At 38.9% G+C, this 19,849-nt stretch overlaps 2 protein-coding genes across 3 annotated transcripts; both read left to right on the top strand.

The window, feature by feature from the left end:
• The first annotated feature begins 9,884 nt into the window (after positions 1-9,884).
• On the top strand, positions 9,885-15,951 carry LOC111898122 (ABC transporter B family member 6). The gene is made up of 10 exons (XM_023894050.3): positions 9,885-10,526; positions 10,827-10,881; positions 10,955-11,130; positions 11,217-11,417; positions 11,522-12,092; positions 12,329-12,549; positions 12,628-12,968; positions 13,058-13,818; positions 14,052-14,293; positions 14,442-15,951. The coding sequence occupies exons 1-10, from the start codon at positions 10,164-10,166 to the stop codon at positions 15,669-15,671; spliced, it is 4,161 nt and encodes a 1,386-aa protein (XP_023749818.1). The 5' UTR covers positions 9,885-10,163; the 3' UTR covers positions 15,672-15,951.
• Positions 15,952-17,199: 1,248 nt separating this feature from the next.
• On the top strand, positions 17,200-19,847 carry LOC111898124 (aquaporin TIP1-3). Of its 2 annotated transcripts, XM_042897848.2 has the most exons (4): positions 17,201-17,614; positions 17,732-17,850; positions 17,933-18,183; positions 19,353-19,847. In XM_042897848.2, the coding sequence occupies exons 2-4, from the start codon at positions 17,841-17,843 to the stop codon at positions 19,719-19,721; spliced, it is 630 nt and encodes a 209-aa protein (XP_042753782.1). In that variant the 5' UTR covers positions 17,201-17,614; positions 17,732-17,840; the 3' UTR covers positions 19,722-19,847. The 2 variants fall into 2 exon arrangements, with proteins under 2 accessions (XP_023749820.1, XP_042753782.1); XM_023894052.3 differs by having other exon boundaries at positions 17,200-17,850.
• Positions 19,848-19,849: the final 2 nt, after the last annotated feature.

Genomic DNA, 19,849 nt, shown 5'->3' with positions numbered 1-19,849 from the left:
CCATGGTTGAGTACTTTGATGAGCGCTATGCAGCTCTTGCGGAGACGGCTGCTGCGGCAGCTACAGCGGCTGTAGCAGCGGTAGGGGAGGAACCGGTCGAGGTTTTCAGTATCGGGACTTCGATAATACGAAGCCCCTACTTTCGATGGAGTTCAGGATCCGATTGTTGCTATGAGATGGTTTTCAGATGTGGAGGGTTGTTTCTTCACTTGTTCATGCTCTGCGGATTAGAGGGTGAGGTGTGCTTTGAACCTTTTGAGGCTCGGGGCGAATGATTTGTGGAGGTTGACTATGGGATCTTATTCTGATGCGCAACGGGTTGCGGTTACTTGGGATCAGTTCCGGGAGATGTTCAGTACTCGTTATGCTCCGCAGGTTGAGAGAGAGAGAGAGGTTGGCTCAGGAGTTCCTGGAGCTGAAGCAGGATTCAGAGTCGGTGATGGAGATCACCAGGATGTTCATTGAGAGGGCGATGTTTTGCCCGGAGTTCGCATCGGAGCAGGCTCAGATGTCCCGGTATCTGAGTATGATCAAGAGGGATATTAGACAGTTTGTGTCCACATAAAGATGTGATACCTTATTAGAGTTGCAGGAGGCCGCCAGGCGGCGTGAGTTGGAGATTGAGTTGAAGTTGCGAGAGCAGAGGCATGCCCCGGTGCAGTCGCAGCCGGCGCCAAAACGGTTCAAAACCGTTGACTCCAGGATTGGGGGTCAGAGTAGCTACACTTGTGAGAAGTGTGGGAAGGGTCATACTGGAGTTTGTAGGTCCGGTGGTGCGTGCCACAAGTGCGAGAGAGAGAGGGGCATTATGCGAGGGATTGCCGTCAGTCAGCCCCGGTGCAGGATATGAGGATTTGTTATCACTGCCATCAGGTTGGAAACTTGAGGGCCAATTGTCCACAGTTTGCTGCAGGATCGATACAGGCTCCAGCACCGGCCACTTTGAGGATTACTGGCAAGGGTCAGGGAGGAGCGGATCCTCCGAGGGCTCAGGGACGCGCATTCCAGCTTACCGCAGAGGAGGTCAGGGTAGAGCCGGATGCAGTTGCGGGTATGTTTCCATTTTAATATCTTGTTATCTTGTTAATTTTGTGGTATTGTAAATTTGTTCTCCTTTTTCGCATAAATCATGGTATGATTGAGGACCTTAGTAGTTAGGAGTTGTAGTTGGTTAGAGTTCAGGAGGATTCTTAGTCGAAAGATAAGGTTTATGATCTCGTTGCTAGGAATAGCGACTGCGATGCAAGAAGTGTTCATTCGGGTTTCAAACTCCATTGGAGTTCGGGTATGCGATGGTAGAAAGGGTTATTCGGTGGAGGTTGCTCACTCCCGAGGGAGTCAATTCATGGATAAGATGGAATATATGGAGTAAGGGCGATTGAACTATGCCGGTTTTAGGTATCAGTGGTTAGTAGTCTGTGCACTAAGTGGGGAGAATTGGAAAATTTTCCGGTAAAATAGCAAGTATCTAGGGTTGGTTAGCTGTTTAGATTTATCAGCGTGGTTAGCCGAGAGTGTGGCATGATTAGAGCAAGTGATAGACAGGTGGGGGAAGGGAACAAACCATGGTTTCAGTTAAGGTAGTTGGTCGATGTGAGGCATGGGTTTAGGCCATGGAAAGGATTTTGGGAATGGAACTGGAGTTCAGAACCCCAAGAGGGCTAGAGCAGACTGCATGGGAGAGGTTCCCGGGAAGAATGGATCAGGGTGACGTGCGACAGTCTTTGAGCGGTCCGGATAGACTGAAGGCCGATGGGCGTACCAATCAGGCCGAAGGCTCGGGGGAACGATCCAGATAGGCTAAAGGCCCGGGAGGGCGGTTCAGACATGCTGAAGGTTCTGAGAGTGGTCCAGATAGGCTGAAGGCCTATAAAGGCGGTCCAGTCATGCTGAAGACTCTGTATGTGATAGTGGATTGATATGATGAGAATGAGTAAATATGTCACCATGCAATAGTAATCGATATGGTTTGGCCCCAAGTATTGATCATGATGATGGAGATGGCTGGACACAGTGTGTGGGCCTTGTTAGTTATGTGATCGGATTCAGAGTATATGGGAGATAGAGAATAACGGTTGCTCTACATGGATAGTGTAGAGTGGGGGTTTAGCTATGTGGCACATATAGTTGCGGTAAGGGTTGTTGAGTAGACTTCCTGGAAAGGAAGGGTATGTAGCTCTGGAAGGAGTGTGGGTCCTCTGAGATGAAGGCAGCAGAGTAAAAGGATGATCGAAGATGCTTTGGTTATTGGTAGTAAGCTCAGGGATTGTACCAGATATATATGGAAGCACATACGGGTTGGATGCCCGTTGAGGTTGTGGCAATGTCGGATGATGCGCATGCATGTTTTCGGTCTCCTTGGAAGAGGAGAAGGAAAGGGATTCCCGATTGGAGATTAGGATAGAGGAAGGTGAGACAACAGGTTAACAGACTCGAGAGTAGTCTAGACCGGTGTTGAGGGATGTAGTATCCTGTCAGAACGTAAAGGATAGAACCCGAGGATGGAACGGGATTTGTTCCAGGTTGCAAGTTTTTAGGGCTATCACCAATTTTGGGCGAAGGAAGATGGGTTAGTGCCTTGGCAAGAGCTCAGTGGGTGTTGTGGTATCCAATTTTCGCAAGTTGCGAATGAATGCATGGGACGGAAGTATGGCACTCAGTTGATGAGCGTTGTCATTAGAGAAAAGAAGTTGGTGGCCGGCTTGAAGCAGTTGATCGGGACCCTGCAAGGGAAGAGATAGATTTTAGAGATTCGATACCTGTGTTTGAGGGAATCTGAGTCGGTTTGAGATCAGAGGCACTAGGAGTATCATCTGGAAGTTTGTGTTGCCGCAGGCTTCGAGGACGAAGCCTAATTTAAGTGGGAGAGAATTGTAGTGCCCCGTTCTAAAAGTACTTATTTATGAATTTCCGAGATCAAGAGTAAGGGCGTTTCAGTCTTTTTTGGGCATTGGGTTTCATTCGAGAAGGTTTCGGATCGGGGTGTGTCGTTAGAAGCATAGGGCTTCTCACCACCTTTTTGTGGATATAAAGTTCATCGAAAACAGACTTAGTATGAAGGAGTTATGACATTTTAAAGAAAGTGACATTTATTGCTCTTGATGGAAAAAGTTGTCGAAGTAGGCCATGCATGCAATTGGGACACGCGTGGGTACGCCCAGCGTTGTAGAGTGAATGGTCGCGGGTGCAAGGACGCGTACGCACAACGTACTAGAGGTACACCCAGCGTACGCTCAGAGTCCTTAAACCCTAATTTGAGGGTGGACCACTATATAAAGAACATAATGGCTCAAACCCTAGCCTCATTATCAGCCTCCCCAACCTCAGAGAAACCCTAGAACGCCTCATCCTTACTTTTTGTGAGATCTTGACCTTAGGAAGCTCATTTTGGTGGTTTAAGCTTGGAAGAGGAAAAGAGGAAGTTGTCAAAGAAGGACTTGGGAAGTTATAGCTTATAGATCTGGAATAACATCATCTTCTGGAGCCCTTTTGAGGTATAAAGTCTCTTGCTTGACATTTATTTTGTGTAGATCTTGGTGTTATGAGGTCTTGACACCATTTCTTGTCCCAAAAACCCCAAAGTGATGCATGATGCGAGTTGGTTGAGATTAGTTGTCCTTTCAGACCTTAGGAGAGGTCTTGAGTGAGAAAAATAAGGTCCCAATGGCTTTGGTTGTCTCATGTGTGATATAAGTAGGTCTTAATGGATTAAGACCTTGGGTTAAGAGCTTTATGGACGTCCCAAGTAATAAAGTTTGAGACTTTATGAATCCTAGGCATATTTGGTCTATGGATCTGAAGTTTGGGCTTAAGAGCTTAAGCCATTAAGAACTTATGTGGGATTTTAGTTCAGCGAGAGTACGCCCCACGTAAATGGATGTACGCCCAACGTAGTGGGTCTGTGTCCCAACTCCAATCCGCGAGCATCGATGTACGCCCAACGTACCAAGAGGGGTACGCCCAAAGTACTCCCTCTGTTGGGTTTTTTTATTTTGGGCCTTAAGTGATTGGGCTGTTATTGGGCTAGTGGGGCTTGGGCCGTGACTGAACATTATGGATGGAGTAATTTAGACCCAATAATTATTATGGACCTTGGATCTAGGCCCGTTCGGAAAGGTGGGCCCAATTTAGTAAATTAGGCCAATAATGGGTTTTGCATGAGGAGTTGGTTTTGGGTCTTGGCCCAATAAGAGGATGATGGACTTAATGAGTGTTGTGGTTTCTTGGTCTAGAAAGTCATGATTGGACTCTAAATTGGTGATTATCATGTGATAGTTGGGAGTCCCGGTGAGTCAGCGGTCGGAGATTTGCAGGATTTCGGTAGTTGCAAGGTGAGTTATCCTCACTATATCGACAGGGTCTACGGCACAAAGGCTGGCCCTTTATCGGATGGAAATCCGGGTATTGTTTGTTATGTTATTGTTTTGCTAGATCTGCATCCTGGTATTTAGGATGGTGTTACGTTAGTGACCGGTTAGGTCAGAATCTTGGTTAGGATGTTGATATGCTAAGTGACTTGTTAGACTGCTTGTTTGGTTAGAGATTTGTTATGTGATTGATTGTTTTGTGTGCTTATGGTTGTTTGACGGGGGTTGGGTTGAGGCGGGTCCTGCTTAGTGCTATAGGGCGGACCGGATATTCCGAAGGCCCAACGAGCGGTCTGGATAGGCTGAAGGCCCTAAGAGGGCGGACCAGACATGCCGAGGCTCGGAGAGTGGACCAGGCCGACTGAAGGCCCGGTGCAGGCGGACCAGTCATACTGTAGACTCAGAGAGTGGACCAGGTGGATTGAAGGTCCGGTGCGGGCGGACCAATCACACTGTAGACTCGATGTACATGGCTAGACTCGGAGGGTGGACCAGGTGGACTGAAGGCCCGGTGCAGGCGGACCAGTCGCACAACAGACCCGATGTGAACGGCCATTCTATTTGTGATATGATATGAGTATGTTATGTGTGGTTGGTATTTTGGGGGTAACCCACTAAGCTTTCGGGCTTACAATTGTAGTGTTATGTTTCAGGTACTTCAGGAGATCGTGGCAAGGCGAAGGTGTGATCGTACCGCTCCTCATGTTTTATGATTTAAGTGACATGGTTATGGGGATGCTCTGATGTTTAAACTATTTTGAAAATGAAATGTATGAACTTAATGGTTTTTGAATGAAAGAAAAGGTTTTAAATTTGGTTGAAATTTTTGGTCGTTACATCGGTTGCACATTGACATATGTAAACGCACCAATAACTTGGTGTTATAAAACATATCGTTGTGTGTGATTTGATGAGTAAGTACAAGCAAACATTTGAGTCGAAGTTTATCCATTCCTTTTACCCTTAGAGGGATAAAAGCAATATCTGTGGGCCCATCGATGATTTAGTGATGACAACCCTAAGTGCTTGGCAAAGCCTGGACTAATCTAATTTGTTCAGTTAGTCGGTCGTCATAAATTAGAAATTGAGAAACAACACATGAACAGATAGAATGATTATAATTCATGTCTCAGTTCATACGATATCTAGAATGGAGTAATATATGATCCCTTATCTAATGGACGCGTCATTTGACTAAGTCAGAGTTCGACAACGACTTTTAAGAGCTGTGATTGTTAGTCGAGATGTTGGAGTTGTACTTACAATAATAATTATTAGACTTATCCAAGTGGGAGATTGTTAGATTAGGTGTCTAAGCCCATAACTATAATTGATATGTACTTGAACCGAGAGTAGCATGGTCCATTTCGGGTTGCATATCACTAGGACAATTTGATAGGATGGACTTTTGAGAAGAGGTAATTATGATTTATTAATATATTATAAGTTCTAATATATTAATATGAAATCATATGATTTAATTAGTATTGATCAAAAATTAATTTGGAATTAATTTAGTGATCAAAAAAGACTAATTAAATTAATGGAGACTAATTGTGTAAATTAGTTATATATATACACACATACATATGGTTTGGGCTTATGATACATGATGGACTAAGTTTATGGATGAATCCATAAAGAGTTAGCCCACTTGAATCATGGATCATGGATAATAAGCCCAAAGGTATGGATTAGGATTTAACCATGACTCTTAGACTATATATAGAACACCCCATAGCTAAAATCGGTTACCCTAGTGTTCTTGGAGTTCCATAACCAATTTTGAGTGCATATAACATCTCTCTCAAGTGCTTTTTTGTCTAATGTGTGTTGTGAACTATTTGAGGCATCACATTTGGGGTGCTAAGTTCTTAAAGGCCAAAGACAACAAGCTGCAACAAAGAGGTAATTCTATAACTCAATTCTATGTTGTTTATGTCAATTGTATGCTAGTTGTAGGCTTAATGCTTTGGAAACAATATTGCATGTATAATTAGAGAAAACATAGATCCAAAGCATTTTAGGGTTGTATGCACACCATAGGATGTTGTAGTATACAAAACCCAACATAGGATGCCTATGAACATTGTTGAGATTCAACCCACTCAGGATTTCCTATATGAACTATGTTTCATTTTGTAAGCTAAGACCACAAATCTTAGTAAAACTCTCAGTTTTATAACCGTTAATCCGTAAGGAACGAGGAATAGAAAGTATAAGATTGATTATATAGATTTATACGGGTAGACAACCCTGCCCGTGGTTGTTAGTTACAACCTTTGTCCGACAAGTCGATATGGATGCTAACGTTTGGTCTTTATTTTGTTCACAATGTCGATGAAGCATTGGTGATATTTTTCAGCACGTCTCATTAAAGTGTTAGTGTAGAGGTTTCGTGTCGTAGTTCAGTAATGAGCTCATTATAGACCCCGAGTTTGCCCTATTGTCGTATAAAATTGAAATAGGATTTATACAAGGACCGTTCACTCTTATGAGTTGGATATACGACTGTAAGTAGTTGGAAAGTTTTACTCTACTGAGTGAGTGTCTGTTTCCAAATTAAGTAAGATAACACTTAATAATTATTAGGACACAGCAACACAATGTTTATAAACTTATTAATAATAAGTTATTCATATACACAATACCGTTACTTGTACGAAAATTCAAAGGGAAAGGCGGTTATTTTTATATTTTTCAAAAGGATAAAAGTAACCTCATTTTATATGAATTGATACTTAAAATTTTGTATAAAATTCCACTTTTGGTCATAAAGGTTCATGGAGTCAAAATATGTAGAACTCACAAATAATATTTTGTTGACGTATCTTAATACATGTATTTTCAAGAAATTAAGGCGCATGAGCTCACGTGTGGATCATGGAACCTTCGGTTTGCTCTTTTGTCATAAATTATATCTTGACATCGCTATCTGCCTCTTTGAATATTTGTAATGGTACTTGTAATAACGTAAGATATACTTTATGGTTGGAGATGTTAAAACCTTACACACACACACACACACACACATATATATATATATATATATATATATATATATATATATAGGGCTATGTTATTTTGTTTCTTACATTTATTGTGTGCTAGAATGCACCAATAGGAATTTAGTAAATTAAATAATTATTTAATTAAATAAATATAGATATTAAATGATTTCCATAATTATATGTATATTAAATGATATCCATAATTATAATTTTCTTTTTATGGAAACTAATTAAATCCGTCATTAATCTCAGCAATAACATTCTTTTAGAATGAATTCGCATCTATGTGTTTATATATGGGTTCGTATTTTGTTTCAAGACTCACTCGCTTAAAATACAATAAAGTTGCATGGAATATGAAGAACGAGAGTGTATTCTACTATAATATACTCTCATTCTGCTGGAATACACTCTCATTCTTCTAGATATGAATTCATTCTGAAAGAATATTATTGTTGACATTAATGACGAATTTAATTAGCTTTCATAAAAATGAGTTATAAGTAAGTATGACATTTAATATACATATAATTAATACTAAATTCCTATTGGTGCATTCTAGCACACAATAGATGTGAAAAACATTTGAACCTACCTCTCTCTCTCTCTCTCTCTATATATATATATATATATATATATATATATATATATATATATTGTTCGATGTACGTTATGACTCTGATTCAACTGACGTTGCTCACTCGGCGTTTTTGCTGCCAGGCAGGGGTGTGACATTTTGGTATCAGAGCCTTAGCTATATCGAGCTTGTATTTCCGTTAGGAATTACGACTATAGCTTAGGACGAACAGTCTTTGATTATGTTTAGTCCTCTAAACCTATAAATATTAAAGTATTGTAATTAAGTAGTAATACGTATTAATAAATAAATATTGAAATTTATTGTATAAACTCAACTAATAACACGTACCTAATACCAAAATGAACATAAAACTCAAGATTTTAGTGCAAATACTCAACTAAGTTTTATAGTACATATGCCGTATCACAACTAAACTTATCTTGCACTCCTAAGTTTATTATGGACCGATCGCATGCACTATGTAGCTTAAGTACGTTAGTTGAAAGACTAAAATCTTGGAGATTTTGAGGACCATATTGTAACAAAAATCATAGTGTATGATAAATAAATTCTTGAGTATGTATGATGCTTATATATGTGTTTGATTTATACATAGTAAGCATTGTACCCAGTGTTCTAAAAGGTGCGCAAGGCGCGCCGTGGCGTGAGGCGTGGCTCCGCCGTTACGAAAAGCCTCATAACGTTGTTGTTAGGCGTGGCGCGTGGCAAGGCGTGATATGGCGCGCCATGACGTGTTATGGTGCGTGTTTTTTCGTTTGAGACACAGTTTTTTGCTCTTTGTTATGTGTTTTCTAATCGGAGATACAGGTATTGTGGTTTTCGTTAAATTTTTGTTACTAGTTATTGATCTAACACTTATAAAAAGTAATTATATTTAATATAAATTTATATTTATGTGGTAATATAATTTTAAATTAATACAAAATCACCGTCTTACATCACGCCTTGAAAAACGTCATGGCTCGCCATGGCTCGTTAAGCTTGAGGCTTGACCTTTCCGCTCGCCACGCCTCACGCCATTTAGAACCTTGATTGTATCGACTAAATACTTTTTTATATAGATGGCCGATTGGATGAATTTGGGGGGAAGTCCATGCTTTGGCCCCATACTATCGGGTGACCCCTATTACATGGAGCGTCAGACCAGGTATCATCTAGCTGCATCTAAGGATGAGGCCCCAATAATGGTAGATGAAGAATAGATGGAGGAGGACCCTTTTGAGGAAGAGGGACTAGAGGTTGAGCCCGATGAAGAGCATGATTCTTCCGATGCCAAGGGATAGACCCCGATATTGCTCTCCGATGCCTATGTTAGGTGTTGAATGGCAAGGTTGTCAAATTGCTTGTGTGAGAAGGTTCTGCCCTTATTGATGTATATTGAGGCCTTTATACACAGTTGAGAAAGTCTGAGTTCTCGCTTCATTGACCGAGCTATGTTTTTATCCAAAGGTTGCAATGGTAGCACCCTTCAATATAATAGTGTTGCTTTTTCCATGTTTCTCGGGATGTTGCATAATATTTGCAAAAATGATTTTTTTGTTATAAAATATTGTTTTCCGGCTATTCAATTGGTTTGAGCTGCTGAATGGTGGTCAACCTGGTAAATTGTGGGTTTACCGTGTTGATTGGTGTCATATCATTTTTATGTATGAGTTAAACCCCATACAACATTATAAGACATTCATATAATTTGTAATTCATCTTACTAATCTAAAACAATCTTTTTAGTCTTATTTTGTTATAACTTATGAAGATCATATTTTTTAGGATAAACTTGAGGATGTGTTTGTGCATTAAAACTAAAATTATGACCAATATTAAAAAAGCCTAAAACTTAAGGGTCGTTTTTTGCAGTATATCTCCGATGAACCGCAACCAGCACTACCCACAGTCCTCGACGATTGAAAAACGACGTCGTAAAGCCGTCTGATACGCAGACAATTCGAACAAAAACAAGATGGAATCAGAGAAACCTCAGTCTCCCAGTCAACTTTCTCGTCCTCCTTTTTTGCTTTTTTTAACACACATTACAGAGAGCAAAATCTCAACGAGCTCAACAAGAATCTATTCATACTTCCCCGGATCGATGAACTTAAGTTGTAATTTCTTTATGGTTTTAGGATTTTGAGGGTGTCAATTTCGAACTAGGGGTTTTTTGTTGTGAGGGTTTGCGAGATTGTAAATATGATGGTATCAAGAGGTTTATTTGGTTGGTCACCGCCGCGGCAACAGCCGCTAACGCCGGTGTCAGAGGTGTCGGAGTGTCCGTCTCCTTACGTAGACACAAGTAACGATGCGGTTCCTACAGAGATTGATGATGTAATGGAGGAGACGGAGGAGATCGAGCAGCCTCCGGAAACAGTGCCGTTTTCGAGGCTGTTCGCGTGTGCTGATAGGTTTGATTGGGTGCTTATGGTAGTTGGATCGGTTGCTGCGGCGGCGCATGGGACTGCGCTTGTGGTTTACTTGCATTATTTTGCTAAGATCATTCAGTTGCTGAGTCATGGCGATGAGAGTTCGGATTTGCTTTTTCATAGGTTCAAAGAGGTAATTAGAACTTTATGCTTTTCATTCTGAACCACAAGTAATCGTGAGCTGCTGTTCTTTTCTTCATAAAGAAATTTCAAATCCAAAATTGGTGATGTTTTTAATTTCAGCTCTGAAAACAATTATATTGCTATTTGTGAATCTAGTTATTAGATTTCCTCCTACCATCAATGAATTCTGATCATTTTGAATCATCAGGATTTTCTAATGAGATTCAAAGTCAGTTGCTTCACGATATCAATTGTTCATAAGATCAAAATCATAAAACCATAAATTGATACACTTTCATGATTTCTGCAGCTTGCTCTGACCCTTCTTTATATTGCTGGTGGTGTTTTTGCTGCTGGTTGGATAGGTACGCATCCTTATCTACTCTCATTTATCTGTCATTTTCACAATTCCCCTTTTGTAATCACTCTTCCATTCAGAGGTTTCATGTTGGATTCTTACCGGAGAAAGGCAGACAGCTGTTATTAGGTCTAGATATGTCCAAGTACTTCTAAATCAAGACATGAGTTTCTTCGACACATATGGCAACAATGGTGACATTGTGAGTCAAGTATTAAGTGATGTATTGCTTATCCAGTCTGCACTTAGTGAAAAAGTACGTTCCTTTCTCATCAAGTTTTGCTTATTGGAATTAACATGTAACATTTTCTTTAACATCATCCATCATTATCATTAATGCAGGTCGGTAATTATATCCATAACATGGCTACATTCTTCAGTGGGCTTGCAATTGGATTCCTCAACTGTTGGCAAATTGCTGGGCTGACTTTATTAACTGGCCCCTTTATAGTGGCTGCAGGAGGAATATCAAATATATTTCTCCATAGACTTGCAGAGAATATTCAAGATGCTTATGCTGAAGCAGCTAGTGTTGCTGAACAGGTTAAGTATTAAAGTCATCATCAATCTAACAAATAGATCAGGACTAACATTTATTTTGTGGTTACTTATTGAAAAAAAACATGTAACATATTTTCATTTTGCAGGCGTTTTCTTACATGAGGACATTATACGCATTCACAAACGAAACACTAGCAAAATACTCATATGCAGCTTCACTGCAAGCTACATTAAGATATGGTATTCTAATAAGTCTTGTACAAGGGTTAGGACTTGGGTTCACATATGGGCTTGCAATTTGCTCTTGTGCTTTACAGCTTTATGTTGGAAGATTTTTAGTTATACACAAATATGCTCATGGGGGCGAAATTGTCACAGCTCTTTTTGCTGTTATCTTAAGTGGGCTTGGGTTGAATCAAGCAGCTACAAATTTTTATTCATTTGAGCAAGGAAGGATTGCAGCATATAGACTCTTTGAGATGATTGCTCGTTCATCATCCAGTGTTGATAATGAGGGAAACATTCTTGATTCTGTTCAAGGGAATATTGAGTTTAGAAATGTTTATTTTAGTTATTTGTCACGTCCTGAGATACCGATTTTGAGTGGCTTTTATCTCACTGTTCCTGCTAAGAAAACTGTGGCACTTGTTGGAAGAAATGGATCTGGTAAAAGTAGCATTATTCCACTTATGGAACGGTTTTATGATCCTACATTAGGTATGTAATATGTTACTTCTTTCTATCTTCACACTATTTCTTACAAAAGTATTAGTTCAGCGATCTATTGAGTCTCAACAAACAATTAGGGACTTAAAGTGCAAAATGCTCACAGTTTGTTGACAACTAATGACATTAACACTATTTCTTTTATGAGAACTGATGTAATAGTATAATACTAATACTCCCTTTATTTAATAATATATTCTTTTTTTATTTATTGTTTTCTTTTTCAGGTGAAGTTCTTCTGGATGGAGAGAACATCAAGAACCTGAAATTGGAATGGCTAAGGAGTCAAATTGGTTTAGTGACTCAAGAGCCTGCATTACTAAGCTTAAGTATCAGGGACAATATCGCCTATGGGAGAGATGCCACATCACTTCAAATTGAAGATGCAGCTAAAACAGCTCATGCACATACATTCATCAGCTCACTTGAAAAAGGATACGATACACAGGTAACTAAAAACCAAACGAGTATATGAAATTATAAAATTACCTTTTTACCCTAATGAAAAAAAATGTTTTGGTTTCAGGTAGGTAGGGCTGGTTTATCTTTAACAGAAGAACAGAAGATAAGACTTTCTGTTGCTAGGGCAGTGCTTTCGAATCCTTGTATTCTTCTTCTTGATGAGGTGACAGGTGGACTTGATTTTGAAGCTGAAAGATCTGTTCAGGAGGCTTTGGATTTGTTAATGTTGGGTCGTTCAACCATTATAATTGCTAGAAGGCTTTCTTTAATTAAAAATGCTGATTTTATAGCTGTGATGGAGGAAGGTCAGTTAATGGAGATTGGGACACATGATGAATTAATAGCTTCAGATGGGTTATATGCAGAGCTTTTAAGATGTGAAGAAGCAGCTAAACTCCCAAAAAGGTACATTCAGGTGCTATTAAAGTTTACTTCTTATGAGTAATTTTAATTTATGTAAAAACAATTAGTGAGTTTATTTGATATCATTTTAGGATGCCTGCAAGAACCCCCAACGAGACCTCAACATTTCAAATCGAAAAAGATTCCACCTTACAAGAACCATCATCTCCCAAATTTACCAAATCGCCCTCACTTCAGCGAGCCTCCAACCTACACACAGCAAGATCTCCAGATTCCAATTACAACTCACACGGATCTCCAAAAAAAACAGTTGAAAATGGAACAGAAAACCAGCCACCAATAAAAAGACAAGACAGTTTTGAGAAAAGATTACCAAATTTACCAAAAATCGATGTCCATTCAATCCCACGCCAACAATCACTCAATTCTGATCCCGAATCACCAATTTCACCATTGTTGACATCTGATCCGGATAATGAAAGGTCACATTCACAAACTTTCAGTCGACTTAATTCTCGTTCTGATCACCATCCGGTCAAAGTCAAAGTCAAAGTCAAATCAGTGAAGGAGAAGAAAGAACGAAAAGATCCGCCATCAATGTGGAGGCTTGTGGAACTTAGCTTTGCTGAATGGCTTTATGCTGTTTTGGGAAGCATTGGTGCTGCGATTTTCGGTGCTTTTAACCCTCTTCTCGCGTATGTAATCGCCCTAGTTGTCACAGAATATTACAAAAATGACACCCACAGACATATGCGACATGAAGTGGATAAATGGTGCTTAATTATCGCATGCATGGGTGTTGTTACTGTGGTAGCAAATTTTTTGCAGCATTTCTATTTTGGGATAATGGGGGAGAAAATGACAGAGAGAGTTAGGAGAATGATGTTTTCTGGTTAGTAATTCTTCTTCCTCAATCACGTAAATTACATTTTTGGTCCTGAATATAGTCGATTTTTGCAATTTTGGTCCATATTTGAGGTTCTTGTAACGTTTCTGGTCCCTGTTCCAAAACGTACAAAAGCCTTAAATAAGGACCAAAATTGCAAAAATCGACTATACTCAGGGACCAAAAATGTAATTTACTACTAAGGTTAATTTGATGATTGTTTTTTTTTCCAATTATAGCAATGCTTAGGAATGAAATTGGGTGGTTTGATGAAGAAGAGAACAGTGCTGATACATTGTCAATGCGGTTGGCAAATGATGCAACTTTTGTGAGAGCTGCTTTTAGCAACCGACTTTCTATTTTTATACAAGATGTTACGGCTGTTCTTGTGGCACTCCTGATCGGGATGCTTTTAGAATGGCGGTTGGCTTTAGTGGCTCTGGCTACAGTACCTGTTCTTACTGTTTCCGCTATTGCTCAGGTACGTACACGTTAGACTGCATGTTGTACATGTGTTTCTTGCTTTCGTTTGTTTTTTAAGGTTTTCATTAGGTATTGTTTCATTTGTTTGTCATTCCATATTTCCATTCCACGAACCAAACACTACCTTACAAATTTATACTTTTCAGAAACTATGGCTAGCCGGATTCTCAAAAGGCATCCAAGAAATGCACAGAAAAGCATCATTAGTCCTTGAGGACTCAGTTAGAAACATCTACACTGTAGTCTCGTTTTGCGCCGGAAACAAAGTAATGGAGCTTTACCGCTTCCAACTCCACAAAATCTTCACAAAAAGCTTCCTCCACGGCCTAACAATCGGCTTCGCCTTTGGATTCTCCCAATTCCTTCTCTTCGCCTGCAACGCCTTCCTCCTTTACTACACCGCACTCTCAATCAAAAACCATAACGTCAATCTCCCAACCGCTATCAAATCCTACATCGTCTTTTCATTTTCCACTTTTGCCCTTGTCGAGCCTTTCGGTCTCGCCCCTTACATTCTCAAAAGACGAAAATCCTTGACTTCCGTATTCGAAATAATCGACCGAATTCCCAAAATCGACCCCGACGACCCCACCGCGTTAAAACCACCAAACGTCTACGGCTCCATCGAGTTGAAAACCATCGACTTTTCCTACCCGACGCGCCCCGACATCCTCGTACTAAACAATTTTTCCCTTAAAATAACCGGCGGGACAACCGTCGCGGTTGTCGGCGTCTCCGGATCCGGTAAAAGCACGATCATATCATTAATCGAACGGTTCTACGATCCGGTTTCCGGAAGCATCACATTAGACGGACGCGATTTAAAACAGTTCAACCTCCGATGGTTGCGAAACCACCTCGGTGTAATCCAACAAGAACCCGCGATATTTTTAACAACGATTAAAGAGAATATAATCTACGCGCGACATAACGCGAGCGAGGCGGAGATTAAAGAAGCCGCGAGGATTGCTAACGCGCACCATTTCATAAGCAACTTGCCACACGGGTACGACACGCATGTGGGGATGCGAGGGGTGGAGTTGACCCCGGGTCAAAAGCAACGGATCGCGATAGCGAGGGTTGTTTTGAAAAACGCGCCGATTTTGTTGTTGGACGAGGCGAGTTCGGCGATTGAGAGTGAGTCGAGTCGGGTGGTTCAAGAGGCGCTTGATACGTTGGTTATGGGGAATAAAACGACGATTTTGATAGCGCATAGAGCGGCTATGATGAGACATGTTGATAATATTGTTGTGATTAATGGTGGGAGGATTGTTGAGGAAGGTGGGCATGATTCTTTGATGGAGAAGAATGGTTTGTATGTGAGGTTAATGCAACCTCATTTTGGGAAGGGTGTACGTCAACATAGGCTTCTTTAGGGTTTGTAGATTGAATGAGATTCGAGGAGAGTATTCTTTTGGAGGCGAAGGAAGCTTCGTGGTATATTGATTTTTGTTGGTTGTAGAAGAATGGTTGTGTACTTGTGTTTGTTTATTTTTGATGATTTTTTATAGATTTGTATATGCAAGTTGATACAGGCTAAAATCGAGGAAGTAATGGTAGTATTGTAATTCTTTGTGTATATAAAGAGACTTGGAATCCTTTCAACTTGCTCTTGTTTCGGTCTTTATTAATTCAATCATTTTTATATTTTTGTTATGACTTATGAGAATCTGGTTTATATGGGTGTGTTTGTAATTTAAATCTGTTGATGGAAGAGTGGAAAAAAAAACTGTCATAAAGGATGATTCATTTATATCTTTGGTTGGTTTCTATAAAAATCATGCATTATATGTTTTTCTTGTGTCCATGGATCCAAACCTCAAAATATGTTCATGATTTTACCTTTACTTGATCAATGAAGAATAGACAAAACATATGTTCATGTGGCACTTAACCTTTACATACAAAATGATGTGAAAATTGTTTATAAAGTATTGTAATGATGACTTGAATTCATATCCTGCCACTAAGTTTTCATGTGGCACTTCTTAACCTTTTAGTGTTCCCATATGTGTTACCTCTTTCGTTTTTGAACTTTGTTAGTTTCGTAGTTTTAATATTTTGTATCATATCTATATATACACACAAGAGGGAAAACACCAAGACCATTGAGACATTTAAAAAAGCAGAAAAACTTAAATAAAATTTAACATGTTTGTCGTTTATATAACCATATTATCTATTACAATTATAATATTTTGAAGGCATGGAGCATATTCTCGATGTCTTTCTATAATGCTTCTAATTGACCATCTATATTCATTAAAATTTTAAATAAGGAGCAGCTTATTCAAGACATGATCAAACCCAAGGAAAAAAATACAATTCAATAAGCAAATATGTAAAAACACATTTGAAATATAAGTATGTTGGGCACAACTGAAACACGTTGTTGTTTAATTTACTCACAGCATTCATATAAAGACCAGATAATTAACTCAACTGCAACATAAAAGGAGTCATTCTTGGATTTTGTGTAGTTATGATGGATAAAGTTCTAGACTGAAGAGATGTTCTGTTTGGGAGGATTTCTTAAGGGATTTCCTGGTTGATGTAACTGAAATCTATTTGATGGTTATGTGTGCATCTTATCTTCGCTTATTATCGAATGATCAAGCATACCTCATGTGTCCATCTTCAGTGTTGAAATTCTTCAAAATAATAAGAAAAGATTTGAAAGTACAATAATACAATAAGTACAAAAGAACAATGTTACAGAAAGGAAAAAAAAAATGAAACAGCATAGTACTTTCAAAATTTTCACAAAGAAATACACTTATACACACATAGTTACACAAACACAAATACTCACATACAAATTCAAATAGACACACAGATACACAACCACACGTATACAAAATAATTTCAGGGAGGGGGGGTACTTTGGGTAGTTTCAACTTTCAAGGCAAAAGAAAATAACAAATAAAAATGATATTGCCCAAAAATTTTGATTAGAAATTCAGAAAATGAAATCGATTTTGCAGAATACAAATTCTATAAAATGTAGTTAATTTTGCAGAAAAAGAAATCAGAAGCAAACCTAAAGCGGGCATCTTTTGGTCGTAGGAAGAACAGAGTCAGAAAATGCACAGTGCTGGGCGGTGTGGTGGCTGGAAGACGGAGGAGGCGGCGACGTCTGCTAAAGGACGGAGTCGGGATCAAATTTTTAGCATTCTGAACCCTAGAGTCGGGGTCAAATTTTTAGCTTCTTTTTAGCATCTTCTTGCTCCACCATACACATGTCACCACCTGACATCTTTTGAATCCTTTTTAATCGGGCTTGCTATGCAATACCGGAGTTGCTGAGCCGTTATTTCTGGTATTTATAAACACATACTCTCTCTACTTACCACCCAGATCACACTCAACATAAGTGATCGATTTTCAATTTTCCACACAAATTTGTTATTTTTCCCCAAAACATGCCTCTTTACAGAATCACCGTCGGATCTCCGGGGGAAGCCGCCCACCCCAATACACTCAAATCCGGCCTATCGGAATTCATTTCCACCTTCATTTTTGTATTTGCCGGCTCCGGCTCCGGCATGGCTTACGGTATGTTGTTAATTATGCTATTTATTTAATGAAATAATATATTTTTTTTTTAATTTCTTAATTAATTAACTATTGGGATCAGGTAAGCTGACGTATGATGCTCCGGCAACGCCGTCAGGCCTAGTGGCGGCTTCCCTATCCCATGCTTTTGCCTTATTTGTGGCGGTTTCGGTTGGTGCAAACATTTCCGGCGGCCATGTAAATCCGGCCGTCACATTTGGCTCCTTCATTGGCGGGAATATCTCGTTTTTAAGCGCGATTGTGTATTGGATCGGTCAATTACTCGGATCCCTTGTCGCCTGCTTGCTCCTCCAGTATGTCACCGGTGGAATGGTAAGATCAAACAGTTAAACGGAAGTCTGAACAGCTATACATTTCTTGTTTGTTTTAAACAACCCAAAAAACTTGACTAAAGTTATTAAGATGTTTACGTGTTTGTCAATAGTGATTCTTTGGGAAAATGACTTAAAAGCATAACTGAAGTTTCCGAACCATTCAAAAAACCCAAATTATGTTTTGTTTGTTCAAAAAAATCCAACGAATTTAACATTTTGTCTAAAAAGTCCAACAAAGTTCCAAACCGTACAAAAAATCCCAATTTTGTTTTGTTTAAGTTCGTTGTGTTTTTTTTGAACAGTCAAAACATGATTGGAGTTTTTTAAACGTTTTGGAAACTTCGTTGGCCTAACAAGTCACTTTTCCGATACGGTAATAAGCCACGTCATCTGTTTCTTTTATTTGACTTTCAGGAAAGTATAACTTCGTTGGGCTTTTTAGACAAAATGTTATGTTTGTTGGGTTTTTTTGAACAAACAAAACATGATTGAGGTTTTTTGAACGGTTTGAAAACTTCATTGGACTTTTAAGTCATTTTTCCGTGATTCTTTTTTCCTCAAAATACATCTCAACTTAAAATTTTGTATATTTGGTATAGAAAAGAAATAAAGTTTATGTATACAAACACTTTAAAGGTGTTTGAGATGGCTTAGTTTATTTATTCCGGTTTTAAAGACATTTTTTTTGATGTTTTGATAAAATAAAATAAAAAATGTTTATTGATTTAAACAAAATAGTTTTTAGTAAGTTCGTTACTTCGATTTTATTTGAAAGTGTTTATAACTAATTTAAAAATGCTTATTTTAGTAGGAAACTAGTTTACTTTTTACATATGTTTCAACCTTAAAAAAAAATCATATAGATGAACAATTAATTATACTTTTACCTATGTTTTTCTTACATATATAAACAAATTTGCCAAACACTACAAAAAAAAAATCCGCTTATAACAGTTAGACGCTACATAAAGTCATAAACTATCCAATTGTTTTTTTTTAAAGTTATATTTTAATACCACATAAGTTAAGTAAAAACAAACATAAGTTGTTTTAAATAAACAATCCCAAACGCCCATCTCTACAAATAAACATTATTACTTATTCACATATTAATTACATTTATATTTGAAAACATATGTTGTGAATTAAAATAAAAAGTGATTGTAGGCAACACCGGCGTTTGGGCTATCACCAGATGTTACAGTTGGAAACGCACTCGTGTTGGAGATCGTGATGACATTCGGTCTAGTCTACACGGTGTATGCCACCGCAGTGGATCCCAAGAAGGGTAATATTGGAATTATTGCACCTTTGGCAATCGCGTTCATAGTCGGTGCAAATATTTTAGTTGGCGGTGCGTATGATGGTGCATCAATGAACCCGGCGGTATGCTTTGGTCCAGCCGTGGTGAGCGGGGTGTGGAAAAATCACTGGATCTACTGGGTCGGCCCGTTTCTTGGTGCTACTATTGCAGCACTTATATATGATAATATCTTTATAGATGAGCACGAGGCGCTTCCGGTAACCGATTATTGATTATTTGGTTTTTTGGTTTAGTTTATGATTAGTAGTGAAATTGATTTTGTCATTTTTTGGAAATTAGGCTAAGTTTTTTCAATTGCTTTTAGGGGATTAAATAAGATGTGTTGTTTTGTTTTGTTATT

The sequence above is a fragment of the Lactuca sativa genome, chromosome 8 (genome assembly GCF_002870075.4).
Source record: "Lactuca sativa cultivar Salinas chromosome 8, Lsat_Salinas_v11, whole genome shotgun sequence".
Classification (NCBI taxonomy): Eukaryota; Viridiplantae; Streptophyta; class Magnoliopsida; order Asterales; family Asteraceae; genus Lactuca; species Lactuca sativa.
Note: the sequence above shows the minus strand (reverse complement) of the source record. Positions and strands in the feature narration are given on the sequence as shown.